We start from the raw sequence: 21,538 nt of genomic DNA, 5'->3' as shown, positions 1-21,538 counted from the left end.
CACTAAAATAGGTTATCTTAAATGCCAAGATTGGGCTGGAATTCTGTTTTACAAATGTTTACGAACAAAGCAATTTTACAAATAAAACAAATTATATGTATAGTCTTCCTCCTCTGTTATTTTTTAGATGAAAAAATTGAATTCAAAGAATCTGAAATACAGCAGGAAGAGCTTTATTCTTCTTCTCCAGATCAAGAGAAGACACAGTATTCCTTCACAAAGAAATATCAAGCCTGCAAAGAGAACCTTCAAAGTACTAGCCAACTTGCTCTTTCTTCAGAAATTGTCTATAGTCAACGACTAAATTTACCAGAAGGAGTGGAAATAATAAGCATTAAACCATCAGCAGGTTTGTAAGCTACAAAAAGAGGATGGACGATTAACCTTATGTTATGTTATGACACCCAAATAGTCTTCTCTATGTCTCCGACTGATGCAGTGACTGGGGATGGCGTCTCTCCTCTCGCCGCCTGTCTGGAGTCAGTAATGGGCTGGATGAGGAAAAACCGACTCAGTCTGAATCCAGAGAAAACGGAGGTGCTCGTGATAGGTTCCCCTGGCCCAGGGAAGGTAGTGGTTCCACCTGTCCTGAACGGGATCACGCTTCCCGTGAAGGACTCAGTACGCAGTCTGGGGGTGCTCCTTGACTCGTCGCTCCACCTTACATCTCAGGTGGATGCGACAGTCAGGAGCACCTGTTATCAGCTTCGGCTGATACGCCAGCTGCGTCCCTACCTGGACCAGGGGGACCTTGAAACGGTGGTACATGCTCTGGTAACCTCTCGTTTGGACTTCTGCAATGCGCTCTACATGGGGCAACCCTTGTACCAAACCCGGAAGCTACAATTGGTGCAGAATATGGCAGCCAGGCTGGTTACTGGCGCACCCAGAGCCAGCCACATAACACCCGTGCTCAAAAGTCTGCACTGGTTGCCTATACGCTTCCGGGCGCAATACAAGGTGTTGGTCATTACCTATAAAGCCCTAAATGGCTTGGGCCCAGGATACCTTAAGGACCGCCTCTCTCCATACAATCCGCCCCGCATACTCAGAACATCTGGGCAGCAGCTACTGAGGGTTCCGGGGGCAAGCTTAGCCTCCACCTCAAGGAGGACCTTTTCCATCTCCGCCCCAGCCCTCTGGAACACGCTGCCCATAGAGCTCCGCTCGGCCACCTCCCTGGCCCAGTTCAAGAAGGAGCTCAAAACCTTCTTATTTTTATTAGCATTCCCGGACGCTGGTCCTGATTAGCTTCCTCCTCTGGCAGCAGTGGTCGGCTGCCCAGATATTGGTTTTAATGTAATTTTTAAAGTTTATTGTGGTTATTTTTACTGTTTTTATTGTATTGTACTGGTTTTATGTTGTACACCGCCCTGATCATGGGAAGGGCGGTATAAAAATAAAATTTTTATTTTATTTATTTATTTTATTTGTATTTGTTTACTTGTTGGTTTGTCTTCCATGTTTTCACATAAGAAAGTAACCCAGAGTATTGCAAGAACCTGGGCGAACAGTATCCTGGCACAACTGACAGATAATGCAGGCTTGCACATGGATCAGCTAAGGTTTAGCTGCTAAAGGAACCATGGGCTTTATTCTGGTTGTTTAATGTGCAGTATGAGTGCAAGCTTTCTCCCATACCTCCGGGCTTATTTCTCTCCCAACAAACAGAGAAAAAATCCAGAGGTTGTTTTTTTATTTCTGTCTGGTTTGTTGGGAGAACAACAAACCAGGGAGGTTCAGCCTACTGTAAGCAAGAGCAATTATATAGCATGCAGTAGCATACTGCTTTTAATTGATCAGGCAGTTTGGCTGCTGCTTGTTGTGTTGTGTGACTCTAGGCATTATGTTTTAATGATAACTTTCAATGAAATGGTTGACAATGGAAGAATAGATGCAAAGATAGCATTACAATTAGGTTTTCAGTCATAGTATATATTACAGCAGATACCAAAATTTAGGGTTTTAGTGAAAGTTTCTCTTAAATCCTGACTTTTTAGTTTTAAAATTGTATGCAAATTTTTATTTTTTCACACTTATTAATTTCAGGTCACTTGAGTTCTTCTTCCATTTATCCAGTCTGCCATGCTCCTTATCTTCTTGCAACTTTATGCTCAGATGGTAAAGTTAGATTTTGGAGATGCAGAGTGGCACAAGAATCTGACATGACTTCTGTATCAGAATACACAACAAACAGTGGTATATATGTATGGGAAGAATGGCCGTTACTTATTGAAGATGGACTACTTAGCAGTAGTGCTCTTAATGTTCCAGGCATGCCTCTTGAAATCAGCTGTGCTCATACAAATCGCTTAGCTGTGGCATACAAGCGAACACTACCAAAAAGCAGTCGGTGTTCTCAAGACTTTTTGGTGAACGTTGGCATTTTTGAGTGTGAATCTACAGGAGGTGCTTGTTGGATCTTGGAACAGACACTTCATTTAGAAGAACTAAACACAACATTGGACTGCTTAGAGGTTGATTCTTCAGCAAACAAAAACCAGAATTTAATGCTTAGAGCAAAGCATGTGGTTCACTTAGACTGGATGTCTAGGGAAGATGGTTCACATATCCTGACACTAGGTATAGGATCTAAACTGCATATGTTTGGTCAGCTGGCTGGAAAGATACAAGAACAAAGTGGTAAGGAGATGATTGTACTGCCAGTCTGGGAAAATGCTAAAACTGCAAGTTCATCCAGATTTATTTTATTACGTTGTGTAGATTTAGTTTCATCAGTAGAAGGTTCACCCCCTTTACCTGTTTCTTTATCTTGGGTTCGTGATGGCATTCTTGTAGTTGGAATGGATTGTGAAATGCATGTTTATTCTCAGTGGCAGCCCCTTTCCAAGCAAGACTCCACTACTGGAGACTCTTACAGTGGAAGCACACCATCCATAATAAGCTTAATGAAACAAGCTCAGTCACCTGGTATTCACCCAACGAAACGAACATTAACCAGATCCATGACAAGTCTTGCTCAGAAACTTAGTGGGAAACGAACTGCATTCGATCTTTCACTGGAAATGGAAGATTCTGGTCTCTTTGAAGCAGCTCATTCTTTATGTCCTACTTTACCTCAGTACCATCCCCTACAACTTCTGGAACTCATGGATCTAGGAAAAGTTCGTAGAGCAAAGGCCATCCTATCCCACTTAGTTAAATGCATTGCTGGAGAAGTTATTGCCATAAATGATCCTGACCATGAAAAGCGGTGCCGATCTCTCTCAATTTGTGCTAGTGGCAGCAGTACAAGGGATCCTATGACATTCAGCAGAGGTGTGATTACAGACTATACAGAAATAGACTCTGTTCCACCACTACCTCTATATGCATTGCTTGCTGCAGATGAAGAATGCTCATATACTTGTACAGAAAAGGCTAGTAACCAAAGAAACCATAAAAACCATGACTTGCCAGATGAAAACTATGAGGATCTCTTCCAGAATTCCAATTTACACACAGATGATCTGACTATGTTTGAAGAAGAGGAAGAAGATAAAAAAACAACAGTTATTGATCTTTCTCAGTACAGTCCAACTTATTTTGGCCCAGAACATGCCCAAGTTCTTTCTCGTCACCTGCTTCACTCTAGCTTACCAGGCCTCACCAGGATGGAGCAGATGTCGCTGATGGCTCTGGCTGATACAATTGCCATTACTAGTACAGATATAGGAGAAAGCAGAGACAGAAGCAAGGGTAAGTTTCAGAAGTTGATTCAAAGTAAACATGCTTAATTATGAAGTTTAATACTTTAAAAGTTAAGTAGGTAATGTTACCAGTAGTCAAAGACTAGATCTGCTAATTATGAAAGCGGTCAAAGTCTGTCTGATGATCCAAATTAGATTGAATTTGATAATTTAAATTCCCAGTGTCATTGGGAATATCCCAGTGGTTGTGGGTTTGAATTCAGCCCAGAATGCACATTCACAGTAAATATCAAGCTCTCATTCTCTCATTCTCTCATTCTCTTGGTGTGGATGGTCCCCAATCTGGTTAATGCCTCCTATTAGTTCAGAGGAAAGATAATAATAATCTGAATTTGGTTTTTGCATTATGCAGCATCCTAGGAACATTCTCTTAGTGCTTCTAGAATGTCTTTTCCAGTACTCTGTGGCTGCCACTGAAACTCTTGCTTTGGTTACCTTCAGAGATGGTCCTGAACTCTGTGAAGCAAATAGAGGAACTGGATCTTGTTGGTTTCGTCTTTAGCACTTGTAAATAATGGCAAGAATTAAAGAGTCATCCTCAGCAGCCCTGTGTTGAACAGTTTTTCATGTAGCCTTACACTTCACAAGCGATGGAACAACCTTCACATTTTTTGTATCAACAGTATATTCCTCTTGAATGCACTGCATAACAGACATGTACAGAAAATTAACACCATTAAATTCTTTAGAGTGTTAATTCTGCCTGTTGCCCATGAGCATATTCATATAATATTAAATACTAGTAGTTTTTGACTTCTTGGAAATCAGTTCTAGTGGACATGTCTGGCTTAGTTTTCTTCCACTATGAAATTGTCCATCCATGTGTGCTGGGGGGAAAAAAGACTGGATTTAAATTTATATCATGTAGAACAAGGTGATGGAAAGAATAAAAAATGAAACTGCCTAATTTTATTTGGAGAATTAAATTATGCAGACTTAATTTTTATTCATAGGAGGAGAAACGCTTGATGAATGTGGTTTAAAATTTCTTTTGGCTGTCCGTCTTCATACTTTCATGACAACGTCACTGCCACCTGCTCATAGAGCACAGCTGCTTCACCAAGGTAATGTTTTCCCTTTTCCCTGTGTCAGTGTTCTTTGGGACAACTTTCTTAGAAACTATTTTTCACAGATAGAAATAGGATTATTTTTCAGGAATGGGAACTATGGACATTGGAGAGGTCTGATATTATGCATGTTAGAAATTGCTCTTCTTTTCCTATTACCAGTCATGTATCATGGTTTAAGAATGGCTATTTAAAATAGCAATTCATCAGATACATGTGCATGCATTTTATAATTTATAGATCTAATATTATGTTAATTTACAAGAAGTTAATATGGATCTAGATTATAATAACTAATGTGAGATGTTGGATGCTACTTGATTTTGTTTTCATTTATGTGCTTGTGTGTGTGTATTGACTGAGTTGACATCTCTTTCAAGTATTTATGTTCAAAGGGAGAATTTCTGGATCCACAGACTTAAGACCTTAACACTGCATGGTGTCAGCCTAGAGGGTAATATATAACACTATCATCAGCTTTAGAAGCATGACAATATCCTCTTCTAGACTGCCACTTTTTGTTTTTAGAAACTGAAGAAGGCAGAATCATAGAGTTGGAACAGATCTCACCAAGGAGTTTTGCTAATTTGTTATGTTCTGTTTGTTATTTACTCTAATACATGTAAATAAGAATTTGTAAGCACTTAATCAGGTTAGCTTGATGTAAACTATACTATTCTAAAAATAATCTTTTTGGATCATTTAGGTTTGTCTTCAAGTCATTTTGCCTGGGCATTTCATTCAGTAGCGGAAGAAGAGCTGCTAAATGTTCTACCTGCAATGCAAAAACATGATCCAACATGGTCAGAACTCAGAGCTATGGGTGTAGGATGGTGGGTTCGAAACACCCATAGTTTGCGCAGATGCATTGAGAAGGTAATTGCAGTTTCTAATGACCTGAGCTACATAATGGTACAACCTTCATTCTGCTATTCCAGCATGGTGCAGTTCAGTTAGGTAAATTCTTAAGCAGACAAAAGTATTGTGGTATGGAATGGGATCCGGTGATCAATTACCTAGAAGAAATATGGGGAAATATTGCGACAATAGTTTCCTCTTCTTGATTAAGTAATATATACAGGTGAGTATGTAAGCATGTATGTATACCTTAATTATATATAGGTTGAACTATCTTTTATTTGGTTAGCTCATAAAGTGGAAATGTACGAAAATAAGAAAACAAAACAAAAATGTGAATGAAATGTAAAAAATAAAGATAACTAAGGCATGTTACAGACCGCCCAAAAGCGGGAGGTCTGGTGCCGGCTCCATTAGCTATGCCGAGAAACCCCAGCAGCCAGACTGCAAGGCTTCCCGGCGCAGTTAAAAAGGAGTACCGAAATGGCACTCCTTTTTGGTCCCTGGAAGTGGCGCCGCGAGGCGTGCACTCGCAGCCTCACTTCCGCCGTGCCACGTCTGGATGTTGTGCATCCAAGACGTAAATATGGCAGCGCCTGTGTGGACGAGCGCTGCTATTTAGTACCCGCTCCACGCGTCCTAGGGAGGGCTGGTTAGGAAGGTGAGAACCTTCCTAACCCTAGCACGCCCCTTCCTAAGCTTAGTACGCGCGGAGCGCGTACTAAATGGCTGTGTGTAACCCGCCTATATGAAGTGATAAGATAAGAAGTAGTAACTAGAGTAAGCTAGAATAGAACAGAACAGAAAATTTTAGAAAGAAATAAAGATAGAATAAGCTTCAACAGAAAGAACAGTATTGGAAAGTCAAAAAAGAGAACAAAGAAACTTAACCGGTGGGAAGGAAGATAGAATGAGAGTGGAAGAAAGTGTAGAAGGCTAGGGTAGGTGAATTAGAAGGAAGAGAGAATGTGAAGAGTGTATGAGGAAGTAAGAGGAAGAAAGAGGAGAAGAGGAAGTATAAGGGAGAAAGAGTGGAAAGGAAGGAATGAAGTATGGAAAGAAAGGGAAAGTGAAGTTATTGGAAGGTGTTAGAAGGGAAGATGAGGAAAGCAAAATGGGAAGAAGAGTGGAAGAATAGAGGGGAAAGTAGGAATTAAGAAGAATGCAATGGAAAGGTGATTGATGTTTACACAATACTACAATGTTATCTAATGGCTTTGAAAAAATCAGAATTAATGCAATTCCAGTATGTTTTATGAGGAATTGAACCAAAGAAGAATTATGTTTATTTTTTTCACTTGTATCTTAATTTTATTGGACAGTATGCATTGTGGAATTCTTCAGTATTGATGAGTGTGTTGTATATTATGATATTTTAATTAATAAAACTTATTTTAAAAATTAAAAAAAGAAAAAAATGTTCTGGTATGATTAGCTAAAAATAATAAACGTACTTGTAAATAGAAAAATGTAACATAGCTAACAGAGACAATATAAAGTGGGCCGTTGGTTTCTGCTGGGATTTGGTTCTAGGACCCCCCTTAGATACAAAAATCCATGGATGCTCAAGTCCCATTAAATACAGTGGCATAATAAAATTGTGTCCTTTATAAAAATGGCAAAATCAAGCTTTGCTTTTTGGAATTAATATATTTTTACAATATTTTAAGCCGTGGATGCTTGAATCCATGGATAAAAAAATCTGTGGATATGGAGGGCTATCTGCCTTGTAGGTATGCTTCTTTGTGAATTCTACATCAAAGCATGGGTCGGGGGGGGGGGGGGGTTAAATGCCCTGGCTCCTAGAATGAGGGCTAATTATTTTCCTGTGATATATCAGTTGACCTAAAAGTGCTAACAAACCACTTTGCATGGGGCAAGACAAAGACTGCCATAGTCATTTATGCTATTCGTGAATCTACTTTGTATTTTTCAGTATTTTGGTTTCAGACAGAAGAACTCTGGGAATGCAAAAACACCTTGAAATACATAAACAATGGTTTATTTTGCCTGGGTTTTTTTTTAATTGACCTTGTTCCAGGCCCTTTCAAAATGTTGTGTCATTTGTGTCCAAACTGATGTTTTTCCACCAGAACTGTTATGACAAGCAAATGTAATACAACATTACAGCAAATACAAAAGGAAGGTTACCATTATTCTTGGGCTATATAGATAGTTTCCATAGTCACCTGGCCCTGATGCAGACCAAGCAGGAAGTGTTTTTGCTTTATTTTTCTGATGGTTATAGCAGACTTAAATTCAATCACTAGCTTAATAGTTATCAGGATTTCAGTGTCAACAGATGTGTGGTGGGTGAGAGGGCTTGCAAAGGAGGGGTGGAACACTGTCCCAGTATAGAATCTAAGTAGGTTGCTAGTGGATGCCCAGCATGGAAATGCAATCAGTCCACAGAAGGCTAGTAATATTTTAAGGCTTATTTACAAAACTGTAAGTCATTAAAATGCATATACAGTGATTAGCATTGGCATGACCTTTGATAGCCCAGTGAAGTTAAATGAATAGGTTTATTTCAAATAATTGCTTAATATTCACAGCCATCTGTATGATAACTGTATTAAATTTCAGTAATTAGTACACTGTTGCTTTTACAGGTTGCTAAAGCTGCCTTTCAAAGAAACAATGACCCTCTCGATGCTGCCATTTTTTATCTTGCAATGAAAAAGAAAGCTGTGATTTGGGGATTGTACAGGTATGTGTTGTACAATTATATAATAGGATCTAATTCTGTATGTACAGGTTAGACAACTTTGCTGCTTTGCTTTATTTCATTTTATTTTCCTCCTGAAGACAGTAATTGCCTCAGGTGTCTGAAGGGATCTTTAATTCTGATTCCAAGAACCTGATATGTTTTTTTTCCAGTTCTATCTTCAATGCATTATTTAGGTCTTCTCCTAATAACTCACAGCCTCTCTCTCTTGATGTACATAAATCTTACTTTATTTGTGTATAGAGACTGAAAACAAATATGTATTCCCTTTTCATTCCATCTGCTGTGTTCCAAGTACTAGTGTAGTACATTCTCTATACCTGCTGCTACTTCTCATTTCCATGCAAGAAGGTGCCTCTCTGATGTTAGGGACATCCCATTGGGAAAAATACAGGCAGCCACAAGTACACTATGAGGTTCTTTGCACTTTATTTGTGCATAAATACACATAATTTTTCTTTACAGAAACATACATGTATTTTCTGAACAGAGGGATACATTGTGAGGTGCAGATAGCAATCAGAAACTGCACAAGAATCTTCATGTTCTTGTCCAGAGGGGAAGATGCTATTGCTATTGCTCAATATGTATTCAAGATTGGAACTGTTTGTGGATACACATTTAAAAAAACTGAATTGTCACATAATGAGTATAAAACTCTTACATTTGCAGATCCATAAAAGACACCAAAATGACTCAGTTCTTTGGACAAAATTTCTCAGAAGATAGGTGGCGTAAAGCTGCATTGAAGAATGCTTTTTCTCTGCTAGGCAAACAACGGTTTGAACATTCTGCAGCATTTTTTTTGTTGGCTGGACATCTAAAGGATGCAGTTGAGGTAACTTGAATGCTAATAGTTGTTAAGCAACGAAAATGTTTAATGCGTATTTACTGCTCCTATAGTTTTGCTTCATTTATTTTGTAATTTCTATTTGATTTCCTGTCTGGACATACATCAGATGGATATGTATTAATATGAATTGTGGCCACCTTATGGTATAATTATTAGTATGCTTGCAAAAGGTTGTGTTTGCAATTCTAAAGATAAAATAAAATTGTTGTTTGCTTGGCTTAACACACCTTACTAGTGCATGCCAAAAAGATTTCATAAAATCAAAGAAAGGACTATGGTATGTTGTGGTGTCACTAGTGGTGTGTGTTGCTCTGGGGTGTCACCTGGTGGGGTCACTACCTTCAGAGGTCCACACGGCAACCGCCAAGTGGGAATCAGAAGACCTTGGGGGGCGAGATACTGCTGCCTTGTGAGAAGGCCAAGTGTGCCCTCCACCTTGCTGAGCCGCACCATTCGACTCACTGCAGCTGTGAAGTGAGGGAGTGCCCTTTTGGTCCCATCCCAGAAACCATGCCCTCTGCACCTAGTGACATTCCAGTCAGGGATACCACTGACGGCGTGATGTGTTGCAGTCCTAGCTCCACAGTAATACTGTGTATCTTTGAGCTTTCTCTTTTAACCAACAATATCTAAACCAGTGATAGTTAAAGTTGTGATTCCTGAAGCACTCCCAGTCCCTAAGCGACTGGCTGACAGTCCCTAATAAGTTTCCAAGAAAGAAAGAAACATTTGTTCCTGGTGGGCATATGGCACTAGTTCCTGACATGGGAGAGAGTGGGGAACAATTGCCGCTCCATCACATCTACTAGCCTGGGAAGGTTCAGTAGCCCAGTGTGTATGTAACTTTCCCATATGATGATCTGTGATTTTTTTATTGCACATATAATTATATTTATTTTTTTGTGTATGTTTCTACCTTTTTTTTTAAAGTAAGCTGCTTTGATCCCAGTTGTGGGGAAGATATAAAAGAATGACTCATAATGATAGTGCTCCAAACTGTCATAATATTAAATAACAAGTACTTCCTTCCTAGAAGCTCTTGTTGTGCTTGAATTTCATCCAGCATTCTTTCCAATAGTCATAACTGCAACTAAAGGTGATAGCTGTTCTAACCTTGGCTGTAGTTCATACTGAGTTCATTCTTGACCATATTTTGCACATTTGTGGTTTATATGAGAGTGCTTACTGTTAAGATAAATGTGGATTTAACTTTTAAGCTAATAAATTTGGCATGTTACAACTAAGAGATGGATAAGAATGGATAAGAATACAGTACTACACGATCCTATAGTTGGCCCCCAGTTCCTTAACTATCATTAGAGCAGGGATATTGTGGAATCAATGTATTATAGGTGTAGAAATTTTACTATGTTCTTGTTGAAAATAGAGGTATTTGAAGTGCAGGACAGAGATTTCAAGTTCTGGTAAAGATTCAAAAACATGAACAAAAAGACCTAGGGTCTACATACCCATAGTACAGTATATTTAAATCAAGGGTGTGTTCTCCCTCTTACACATGCCAGTTAGGGTTTTTTTCCCTCTAAACAGTTCATATAATGTGGTGTTCATAGGATGTGGTGGCTCAAGTGGTTAAGACACTGACTCTGTTGATTGCATGATCGGAAGGTTGGCAGTTCGAGGCCCGGGTGCCGCATGATGGGGTGAGCTACCATCACTAGTCCCAGCTTCTGCCATCCTAGCAGTTCAAAAGCATGCAACTGCAAGTAGATAAATAGGTACCACTCCGATGGGAAGGTAAACAGCGTTCTGTGCAATCATGCTGGCCACATGATCACAGAGTAGTCTCTGACAATGCTGGCTCTTTGACTTAGCAATGGAGATGAGCATTGCCCCTTGTGGTCAGACACAACTTGACAATCTTATCAACAGGGAATATCTTCACATTTTCATATAAATGACCTCTTCTTTTATATGCCTGAAACCTTAGGAAAAAAAGAGCTGAAGAAAGTGAGAGAGAGAACAGTGAGTTCGAGAAAAAAAATGGTGTGCTTCTTCCTACTTAGGTTCTGACTGTTCTCAGATTTGGTTGTGACCCTGTTCACTGCCTTCTTTTGCCTCATCCATTCATATATGAAGCCTTTAATATAAAATTTCTTTCAACACAGATTAGTGTTATGTCTTAACCAGGTGACTAACTTGGCCCATATGTTGTTCTAATAGCTGCATTTTATAGATACAGATAAAATCATTAATTTGTATTAACTGTTCAAACATGAGTTTTGTAATGTGGATAAATTATCTTTGGCCTTAGGTGCAGGGTACAGTAATACCTATTAAACATACACACAAGTAGCCCTACATTGGCTTTAACTGGTTGGAAGTTAAATCTGGTAATGTTTTGAGATGTTACTATACAAAATGCCAGCAGGCTGACCATTCAGAAAACTGTTCAAACCCTGTTATTTGCTATAATCAACCTTTAAGACTTTAAGAACAAAACATAATAGAAGTATATTTTGACTGAACTGACCACATTTTAAAAGTAGTGCTGTGTTTGTTTTGTGTAGGTCTGCCTAGAGAAGCTAAATGATATTCAACTAGCTCTTGTAATAGCAAGACTTTATGAGTCAGAGTTTGAAATAGCTGGAGCTTACAAATCAATATTACAGAAGAGAATTCTGGGAAACAGACCTCATTCCATTGAAAATCCATCAAATGCACATGTTGATCCTTTCCTGCGAAGTATGGCTTACTGGATTTTGGAGGATTATAGCCATGCTCTTGATACTCTTATAAACCAACCCATTTTGGATGAGGAAGGTAAGCTGAGGCATTCTAAACATATTTTTCAATATGAATGTGTATTAAGAAGAACTCTTAAATAAATACCTCTATTATAATAAATAATAATAATAATAAATTGTTTATTTATATGCCGCTTTTCCGGAGATCAAAGCGGTGTACAGCAGATAAAATTATGACCAAATGTCATGATACAATATAAAACAGCTAAAATAATATTACAGTATAACAATCGAATATAGTTATCTAAAAACAGCATAATTATATAAAATTAAAATCAGAAAATAAATACATAGCATAATCAATCATTATCACTTAGACTGATAGGAATCATATACAGATGGCCCTCACCTTTCATGGGGTTAGGAGCAGCTTTGCCAGTTTCCAAGGAATTCCCTGGAATCTGTGGAATTTAATTAATTTCTTTCTGGGAATTTTGCCTGAATATTGGGCAATTCCGGGGATTTTGGATTTTGATAAAACATTCCAGGGAATATCTTCGAGGCTTGTTGGCAGCACTGGTTAGGAGTGTACTCCATGTCCCGAGAAAGCAGGAAAACCACAGCTATAGGTCTGCTATTTTTTTAACCTGAGAGAGCACTTTTCAAGGTATCGTTGGGTTCTCCAGTAGAACTCTTATGGTCAATTTCCATTGGAAGTTGGATCACACTGGAGAACCTATAACTGCCTAGTGAGAATGTATTTTTTCGATAGCAGGAGAAATACAGTACAGTAATCTGTAAATAATCAGATAAGTGAATACTTAACCACAAATGTGTAGAGATGACTGTATTGCAGAACTTTGAGGATGACTGTGCCTTCCCCTTTCATTGTATATGTGATCTAGACCTTGAACAGAGTGAAATTTCAGTTTTTTCATTTTTTCGCTCTCTGGCCATTTTAGTTTTTATTTTGCCCCTTTCTGTTCTGTTATGTTATGTTATTGGTGGCTTAAAAACAAACAGCAGTTTAGAAGAGTTTGTTCTGGCTCACAAAAGGATGCAGTTAATGACTGAAGTGTGTATTTATTAGAGCGGTTAACAAACAGAATGTAGTAAATGAATAAGCAAAATGTATCAACTTTGCTTAGATACAACTCACTTTTATTTTGAACAGCTGAAGTTGAAAGTCAGTACATATTTGCTAATTAATTAAGTTCTGTTTGTAAATCCTCAGTAAATATTATATCACTCTATATATTCTTCATGTATATGTAAGGGCAGTCCTGCACTCAAATGAACTCAATCTTCATTAATTTATTATCTTCTCATGGGGATAAATGGAGTGCAAACAACCAGGAAAGAGAGTCATAATGTCACAATAGAGTATTTTTGTGATAATTATAATACAGACATACCAAAGCCTCTTTCAAAGAATCTCCCTTTTACAAAGTCTTTTAAAATATCTTCTTTCTCTCATCATCCCCTGTCCAGCTGAAAATGTTTTAGTGGTGTCAGCATTCGGAGGATGTTGAAAGAAGACTGGAGAAACCCAGACTTTCAGTACTGTATTGGTTTACAGAGGCGTATCTTTCAATAAAGCTTGTGGGAAAGAACAGGATTCTGTTCTCACCATTCCTACTGCAATTATGTGTGCCTTCCTACAACAAACTAGGTAAACATGAGGTATGCCTAGAATCCCTAACTGAGCATACAGGAAGAACAAACACAGAGAAAAGGGAAGAGCAGATAAACCTGCTTCACCAGTTACCCACACTGTGTTTTCAAAAAGCACAGATCTCTGTTTTTGGCCACCAAAATAGATATTGTGACAGGGGGGGGGGGGGAGTCATCCCTAGATGTATTTTGGAAGAAATCCATCAGGTGGTCTCTACAACAGTGGCTCTTAACCTTTTATTTGCCATAGACCCTCCTTTAAATATTGTTTGTTGTTGCAGGCCACCAAAACTTAAGTTTTAAAGCCCTAAAGTGTCTCAAAATGGCACATCTGCAAAGAAAGGGAGGGCAAGCTGTTCCTTGTGAGGCCCATAGTATAGGATGGTATAAAGTTTATACAGCTCCAGGCTGAAAGAGGTGCAGGGAGCATGGAGATTCTCACACACCCTATTTTTTGCTTGTACTACTTACAATGTGATGCAGTTTGTGCCTCCTTTCTCACATGCCCTTCTTTTTTTGCTCAAGTGAGCATCTCCACACTCCTCCCACTCCCTGGGCTAGAGTTTATATGATTGAGAGGAGCCCAGAGAGGCTTATGTGTCCTATTTTTTTTTTAAAAAAAAATCATGCTACTCAAGGGTCTGACAGGCTTGGGAAGTGGTGCTGGCAGAGTGATTGCCCAAGAATGAAATGCAGGGATGAAGCTCTGTCATCAAGTGAGAGCCTAAGGCAGGCATTGGATTGGTTTTTTCCATTCTCTTTCCCCCAAAGGTTCATACCTAACCAAATAGAAAAGCAGGGGTATGTTGCATGTGCATCAAGTGTTTTCTCCCTATTCTGTATCTCCATATCCAATAGCAGACTTCTAGCTGATCTTTGGAAAAGAAGACCACTGGTAGAGTTCATGGCATCTGGCTGAGGAGAGAGAAGTAGCCAATGGGAGGGGGGAAGGGAGGGTGCTGGAGCAGCTTATTTGTCTTGTTCCCCTCCTCCCTTTGTTAACTTAGACTCTAAAAAATGTTATGTGAGGATCACAGGTTAGGAACTACTGTTCTAAAAAGTTCCACTTCTCTGACCTGATTGTTTCATTTTACATGTGCATATTGTTAGTTTTGAATAAAAGGTTTGCTGAAACATGCTGCATTCTGCTTTTTTAGTGCTTTAGGAACTTACTCCTATTCTTTCCATGTTGTTTCTACCTCTGGTACTAAATTGTCTTTTAAAGAAGTAACACCTAGGAACAGTTCTACCTTGCTAACTGAGGTGTACATGTACTGGTACACATATGTATGTACCTTGCCTGTGTACCATATCTTTATTTTTGCTACCATATTTTTGTTCTGTAGAAGGAGTAATGTATTCATGAACAAAGATCTTGAGCGTGACTATTTTGACATTATATTCACTGGCCAGCGTGGTGGAGTCTTTTTCTCTGGAGAAGGTTAAGAGGTGATATGATAGCCCTGTTTAAATATTTGAAGGGATGTCATATTGAGGAGGGAGCTGTCTTGTTTTCTGCTGCTCCTGAGACTAGGACCCAGAGCAATGGATGCAAGCTCCAGGAAAAGAGATTCCACCTCAACATTAGGAGGCACTTCCTGGCAGTAAGGGCTATTCAACAGTGGAACACACTCCCTTGGAGTGTAGTAGAGTCTCCTTCCTTAGAGGTCTTTAAACAGAGGGTGGATGGCCGTCTGTTGCTGATGCTTTGATTTAGATTTCCTGCATGACAATGGGTTGGACTGGATGGCCCTTGTGGCCTCTTCCAACTCTATGATTCTGTGTAGGTTTTTAAACAGGGACTAGATGGCCATCTGTCGGGGGTGCTTTTATTGTGAGTTCTTGCACGTCAGAGGGTTGGGCTGGATGTGGTCTCAACTCTATGATTCTTCTATGTAGATCATTTATACCGTAGTATAATTGCATTATGTGGTATAATTGCTCAGACAAACCATTGTAATTTGAAAATATATTTTATGAAGTTTGTTTCAACTAAACATATTTAATTTTAATGACAGTTTAGGATTCAGACACCATGTGAAAATCTGATTAATTGAAAGTTAAAGCCCCCTTGAGGCAATGCTGGACAAATAGGCAGGAGGGTGCGTATGTCAGGCTGAGGTTTGTACATGTAATTATCTGCCATGTTCTCCTAATTCTCAGAAAGAGCTATTTTCTGTGTAGAATATAGAAAAGACAAATTAGATTTCTTAGATCCTAAGAAAAAAGTACCTTGTGAGGCAGTCTTGCTGGAGATTACAAATGTAGTTATCTAATGTTATTTTATATAACTGGAGCATTCAGAGGATTTATTTTGCTAGAACAGACACAAATCCTTCATAATACTTTATCTTGTTACTGTATATCTTTACAGATGAAGGAAGAATTTCAACCTGCAACCCTTCCGTTTTTAATTTTTATAATTATTTAAGGACACACCCTCTCTTACTGAGGCGGCATTTTGGATCTTCTGATTTATCTTCCACAAGAATTTGTGTAACAGGAGAAAATGCACTGGCAGATGAAATCAATTTAGCAGAAAGAAGATTGTTCTTTACTACAGCATATGCTCACTTAAAGGCTGGCTGTCCCATGTTGGCTTTAGAAGTGCTATCAAAGATGCCTAAAGTGGTCAAAAAGTCAAAACCTTTACATAGAACATCTAGTTTAAGAGACACTAGTAAAGGGTGTTCACCTTGTTCCCCAGTACTGATAGAAACAAAGGATGACAAATCTTTCAGCATTGACTGGTCACAACCAGTAATAAATGGTTTAGAGTCATCTTCAGATGGTTCATCAGACAAGCAACCAAATTCTGTTCTTTTTGATTGGAGCCAACCCAGTACTGTCTTCCACGATGAGCCTTTGGAGTTAAAGTGGGACAGTGACAAGGATGAGGATAGTGAAGATTCTTGTCTTGTAATGAAACCTGTTCAGAAAACAGTGAGTGAAAAGCCAAATGAAGTTAGTTCTAGCTACACAGAAACATATAGTTCAGGGATTGAAAATGATGTTTTAACTTTATCAGAAGACATTATTTCTGCACAGCTGAAATTTAGGGCATGCTTGAAGATTCTTACAGTGGAGCTTCGGACATTATCCACTGGCTACGAAGTAGATGGTGGAAAATTAAGATACCAGTTGTATCATTGGCTGGAAAGAGAAGTGGTAGCTCTTCAGAAAACCTGTGACTATAGTGTTGAAGCAGAAGATGTTCAGTCAAAAATTAGCCCAGTAATGGATGATGCTTCATTAAGTGAAGTGACTGATGAACCCTCAGACACACAACAAAATATACTTTTGCAGAGAAGGCAATGGCTTGTTAAATATCAGTCCCTTTTGCGAATGTTTCTGAGTTATTGCATCCTTCATGGATCTCATGGTGGGGGCTTGGCATCTGTAAGGATGGAACTGATTCTGCTTCTGCAAGAATCTCAGCAGGTATGTACTTCTTCCTCATTGTCTAGGTGTAGGTATTAAAATATTTATACTCAATAGTTAAGATGCAATAGTTAAGATGTTGATAAAGGCAAATTATCAACCTGATCAAATTATACACATTTAGATCTCTTCTTTGCAACTAGTGTTTTCTTCCACACAAATGATCTAATTTACCATGCTTCCTTCCTGGCAGAGAAAAAAGCCAAACAAAACAAAGGCAGGATTTGCCATATTTAAGCTTATCAGAGAATGACTAGAAGTGATTTTTCTAGAACCACTTTGAGGTAGTTGTATTTGCAGTGATATCTGAAATGAGAGTTGTGTAGCAAAGCTCCCTCAAGAAAGTTGTTGGAGCTTGAATAGAACCTTTGCAAATAAGGCAGGGACCAAAGACTAAGGTTGTAGCATTTCAGAGAACTCACTCTGCCTGCCAGTTGCTGAACCAGTCTTGGGTATCTTATTAGGCCACATCCCAACCAAGATTATAAATCTAGGATTCTGTGGGCATGTTCACTTCTTCAGGGTCTCTGTGAATCACACAAATGGTTTTTGCTGCACCTACGCAGTGAGCTTGGAAACGTCTAGAATCTCTAGGCAAAACTTGGTTTGCAACTTTTTGGCGGTAGCCCCGTCTACCGTATATATTGCCCCTGCTGGTCCTGCTCGTCTCCAGTTTCTTTGTTTCGCTGCGCTTAGCAGCTCGAGGAAATCAACATGAGCCCTTACTTGAACAGAAACATTGAAATAAGTGGGGTTTATGTTAGTTGTTGTAAAGATCCCATTCGTATCAGCAGGACTACTGTGTAAGACAAACATTGCATTAAACCCAAAGGTGAAAATCATGTGACTCTCTTGATGTTGAACTGCAGCACCTAGCATTCTTCACCACTGATTGTGTAGGCTAGAGTTGCTGGAACGTGCAGACTAAGAACATCTGGAAGGCTACATGAAAACCACATGTTTTCCTCTGCCTTTAGTGATATTTGGAGGGAAGAACCAAGAACTGTTACCATTAAACCTAGTTCTAAGGTGTAGAAATTCAATCCTGTAAGGTCAGCTATCAAAACATACTTTCTGTTTCATTTTCCTCTCTCTTTGTAAAGGAACTGTCAATGCAATTGCCTATGAATGCTGTATCTGAGCAGACCTCAATACCACTTTTGTTTGCCTGTACTGCAAGTGCTAAAACTGTGGTGGCCAATCCTTTGCTTCATCTTAGTAACCTAACACATGACATACTACATGCTATAGTAAACCTTGACTCACCACCCCACCCAGATATACAAAATACTAAGGCAAGTATAATATAATAACCACACTTTCAATGTTTATAGATTTAGAATAATTTCCCTAAAATTATATAAATATTTATAGTTACACAGTTTTCTAAACCAGTCTGAAAGCCACAATATGCACAACAATTTTTATAGGTAAGTTTTAAAAATTCATCTGATTTCTTTGTGTTATACACCAGCTTTAGCATCAAGTCTTAAATTGGCTTGTAACACTGAAACCATGCTGATTTGTTTTAACTTACTTATCAAATGTGTTGTATATTTGCTGGTTATCATACTGTGTTGTTGCTTAGATGATGGGAGATAAGGTGTATTGTGTCACCAGCATATTGATTTATCAACAGTTATAGATAAGTTTTGAATGACACAGAAGTCTGCCCTTTGAACTACTTAAAGGAGGCCATATTAGGGCATGTGTATATGTTCAAAATTAATTACCTGGCTGAAATAGATACTGATGTATAACAAACTGTGACAACTTGTGTTTGTTTTGGTAAAATGCTTCTGAAGACTGGCATTTTCAAATTTATATAAAGAGCAATTGTATCAGATGTGTAATGTGTTCTGCATACTTTTCTTTCAGATACATGTAATGCATACTTTAGCAGCATCTCTGTCAGCTTGCATATACCAGTCTCTCTGTGGAGGTCATAACTACAGGTAAAGATAATTAAAAGTGAATTTTAGTGTGGAACAAGTACAGTAGTTCCCTATTTATCTCTCTCAAAATCCACATGATCTGAATCCCTATGTTCTGAATTCTTTATTGGGGTATTACATTCTTTATTTTAAAAAGAATTCCAATTCTAACGATCGGAAAATCATAAGGTTGGAAGTTTGAGGCCCAAGTGCTGCATGATGGGGTGAGCTCCTGTAACTACCCCCAGCTTCTGCCAATGTAGCAGTTCAAAAGCATGCAAATGCAAGCAGATAAATAGGTACTACTTCGGTGGGAAGGTAACAGCGTTCTATGCAGTCATGCTGGCCACATAACCACCATAGTAGTCCTCGGACAACGCTGGCTCTTCAGCTTAGTAACAGAGATAATCACCGCCCCCTACAGATTGGCTAGACATTCATGTCAAAGGATGACCTTTTTACCTTTAAAATGTATGAAACATTTCCTGAAACCCATGCTACTGCAACAAAGGATTTGCTGTATATGTCACCATAAATCTAAACTTTTCTGCAGCACAGTGAAAATTGTAATAACTTTTTGAATGAAAACTCTAGTCATGATAGTATAACAACCATTCTTTTTAAAAACTCATGCCTCCAACAAATTTTTGATTCACAGACTTCCAATTTTACTCCTGCATGCTTGTCCTTTTGTTGTATAATAATCTCTGATAAAATTCATAACACCATCTTTTAAAAAAATATGTTGAGCTATTGGGGCCTATTTATCTAATCCAAGCTTGAGTTAAATGATTTTACAAGCACAGAAAATACTTAATATTTCTGGTTCACTTGTAACACTAAACCATAGTTTGTTTGTTTTTCTAATTGTGTTTTGTTGAAGAAACCAAGCTCTAGGTTGTAGATGTTGAAACACGATCTAATATGTTTCTCTTATTTTTGGGTTGTTGTCCCACTGCTGTTTCTTCTAATACCCAATCATTATATCAAAATTCTTGCTGTCTCCGATGCTTTGTATGGTATAGTATCTCCACATCACCACTTTTCCTACCTTAGAGTGGCTGAAGAAGTAGTGTGGTGAAGATAAACTCTTTCCTACTTTGAGATCTTTGAATACTCTTAATATACCCCTGACCAGCACCACCCCATTTTAATGTGACCCTCTCTTCCCCTGTTCCAAGACACTAAAAAGACTTACTGGCTTTCTTTATTAAACTTTCTCTCCAAACCCTCCTGAACAAAAGTCCTTCCCATTGTGAATACTGTATACTGTATCTTTAAGAATCCTTGTTTTCTGTGTTAAATTGTCACTTTGGAGCAACAAATATTCACATTTGACTTGGACTTTGAGGAGAGGATAGGGGTCGGATAAGCTGTTGCTGAAACAGTTTAACAGGAAGTAAGTGTGTAATGGTGTTGGTTGGCTAAGGCTAACCAACACCATTTTAACCAAGTGCAGGTTAAACTGCACTTGAATCTGTTGAACTTGACTAGTTTGTTAAGAACAAAGATAAGCCTTTCCATTTTCTTTTCTTTTTAATTGTCAAGTATGGATAAGAGCACTCTAACTTTAAAAACATTTTTCAAAGCTGATTATTACAGAGGTGGCATCTGTGTTGAAAAGGGGACCTTCAGCAGTGGACAAAGAAAGGAGCTTGTTTCCAGTTTGAGTGAGGATGGTGGAGCAACAGTGTCTTAGCTACATGAGCAGTTCAGTTTTCAGGGCATTCTTCCATTACATCTCTAGTCAGGTGGTGGTAAACACAGAGTGACACAACAAACCTGGATTAAACCTGAAAAAGAAGTAAAATATTATAATAAGTTATAGAGCACTCCAACTTCAAGTCATGCTTTATGATCCTATCTTGTCTTCCCTAATACATGGTTAGTTCTTGTTCAATTCAAATGTCCCCCTTCCAAAATGCAATTAAGCTGAGCAAACCATGGTTTCATGTTACATCAAACTAGCCTGGTAAAATGAAAGACATCTGAAAGCATGAGAGAGATGTGCCATCTTTATTTAATTTTACCTTTTTTAAATAGCTCACTACAAGCAAATCAGTTTACTGGAACAGTTTATCAGACTCTCCTGCTCTCTCACCGACACTCTCTAAGAACAGCAAGTTCTGATGAAACGGTAACTCCCAATACTGCACCTGCTCAGTGGCCAGGTAATAATGATTTGGCTTCCTTTTTGGTTGTGTAGTGGGCTAAGTGTGTGCAGCTCCTTTTGGCATAATGTTAAAGAATATTTTGTTTTATTAGAATGAGAGTAGGTATATCTGCTGCCCCACCTTTCTCTTGTTCCAGCGAAGCCATGAGACAGTCAAGTAAAATTGCTTCTGGTTTAGATTGTCCAAAATTTAGAAAATTATTGTCTACATCCAGGAGTGTGATTCATTTTTATTGTTAGAGAACTCTAGCCACCTTTGTAAAATGTACTTGGACTTTGTCCCCCCACTAGTCACAGTTAAGATGCTTTTATTTGTTTAGCTACTCCAATATGAAAGCACTATCACGAACTCTTGTTGACTACTCTGGATGGGAGAAGGGAATATATGAACCCTA

At 38.6% G+C, this 21,538-nt stretch overlaps 1 protein-coding gene across 6 annotated transcripts in view; it reads left to right on the top strand.

Moving 5' to 3' along the window:
• DMXL1 (Dmx like 1) overlaps positions 1-21,538 on the top strand; it is a 110,232-nt gene that overhangs the window by 47,277 nt on the left and 41,417 nt on the right. For all 6 annotated transcript variants that reach the window (XR_006101744.1, XR_006101743.1, XM_042447903.1 and 3 more), the window contains exons 17-27: positions 128-349; positions 2,050-3,699; positions 4,664-4,774; positions 5,484-5,653; positions 8,248-8,345; positions 9,036-9,201; positions 11,745-11,997; positions 15,970-17,036; positions 18,140-18,331; positions 18,915-18,991; positions 21,014-21,141. Coding sequence is in view for 4 of the 6 variants with exons in the window: in XM_042447903.1 (XP_042303837.1) it covers positions 128-349; positions 2,050-3,699; positions 4,664-4,774; positions 5,484-5,653; positions 8,248-8,345; positions 9,036-9,201; positions 11,745-11,997; positions 15,970-17,036; positions 18,140-18,331; positions 18,915-18,991; positions 21,014-21,141 (4,134 nt within the window). In the remaining 2 variants the exon portion in view is untranslated. The remainder of the gene's footprint in view (positions 1-127; positions 350-2,049; positions 3,700-4,663; positions 4,775-5,483; positions 5,654-8,247; positions 8,346-9,035; positions 9,202-11,744; positions 11,998-15,969; positions 17,037-18,139; positions 18,332-18,914; positions 18,992-21,013; positions 21,142-21,538) is intronic.

The sequence above is a fragment of the Sceloporus undulatus genome, chromosome 2, assembly GCF_019175285.1.
Source record: "Sceloporus undulatus isolate JIND9_A2432 ecotype Alabama chromosome 2, SceUnd_v1.1, whole genome shotgun sequence".
In the NCBI taxonomy this organism is placed as follows: domain Eukaryota; kingdom Metazoa; phylum Chordata; class Lepidosauria; order Squamata; family Phrynosomatidae; genus Sceloporus; species Sceloporus undulatus.
This window is presented reverse-complemented; position numbering and strand designations above follow the sequence as displayed.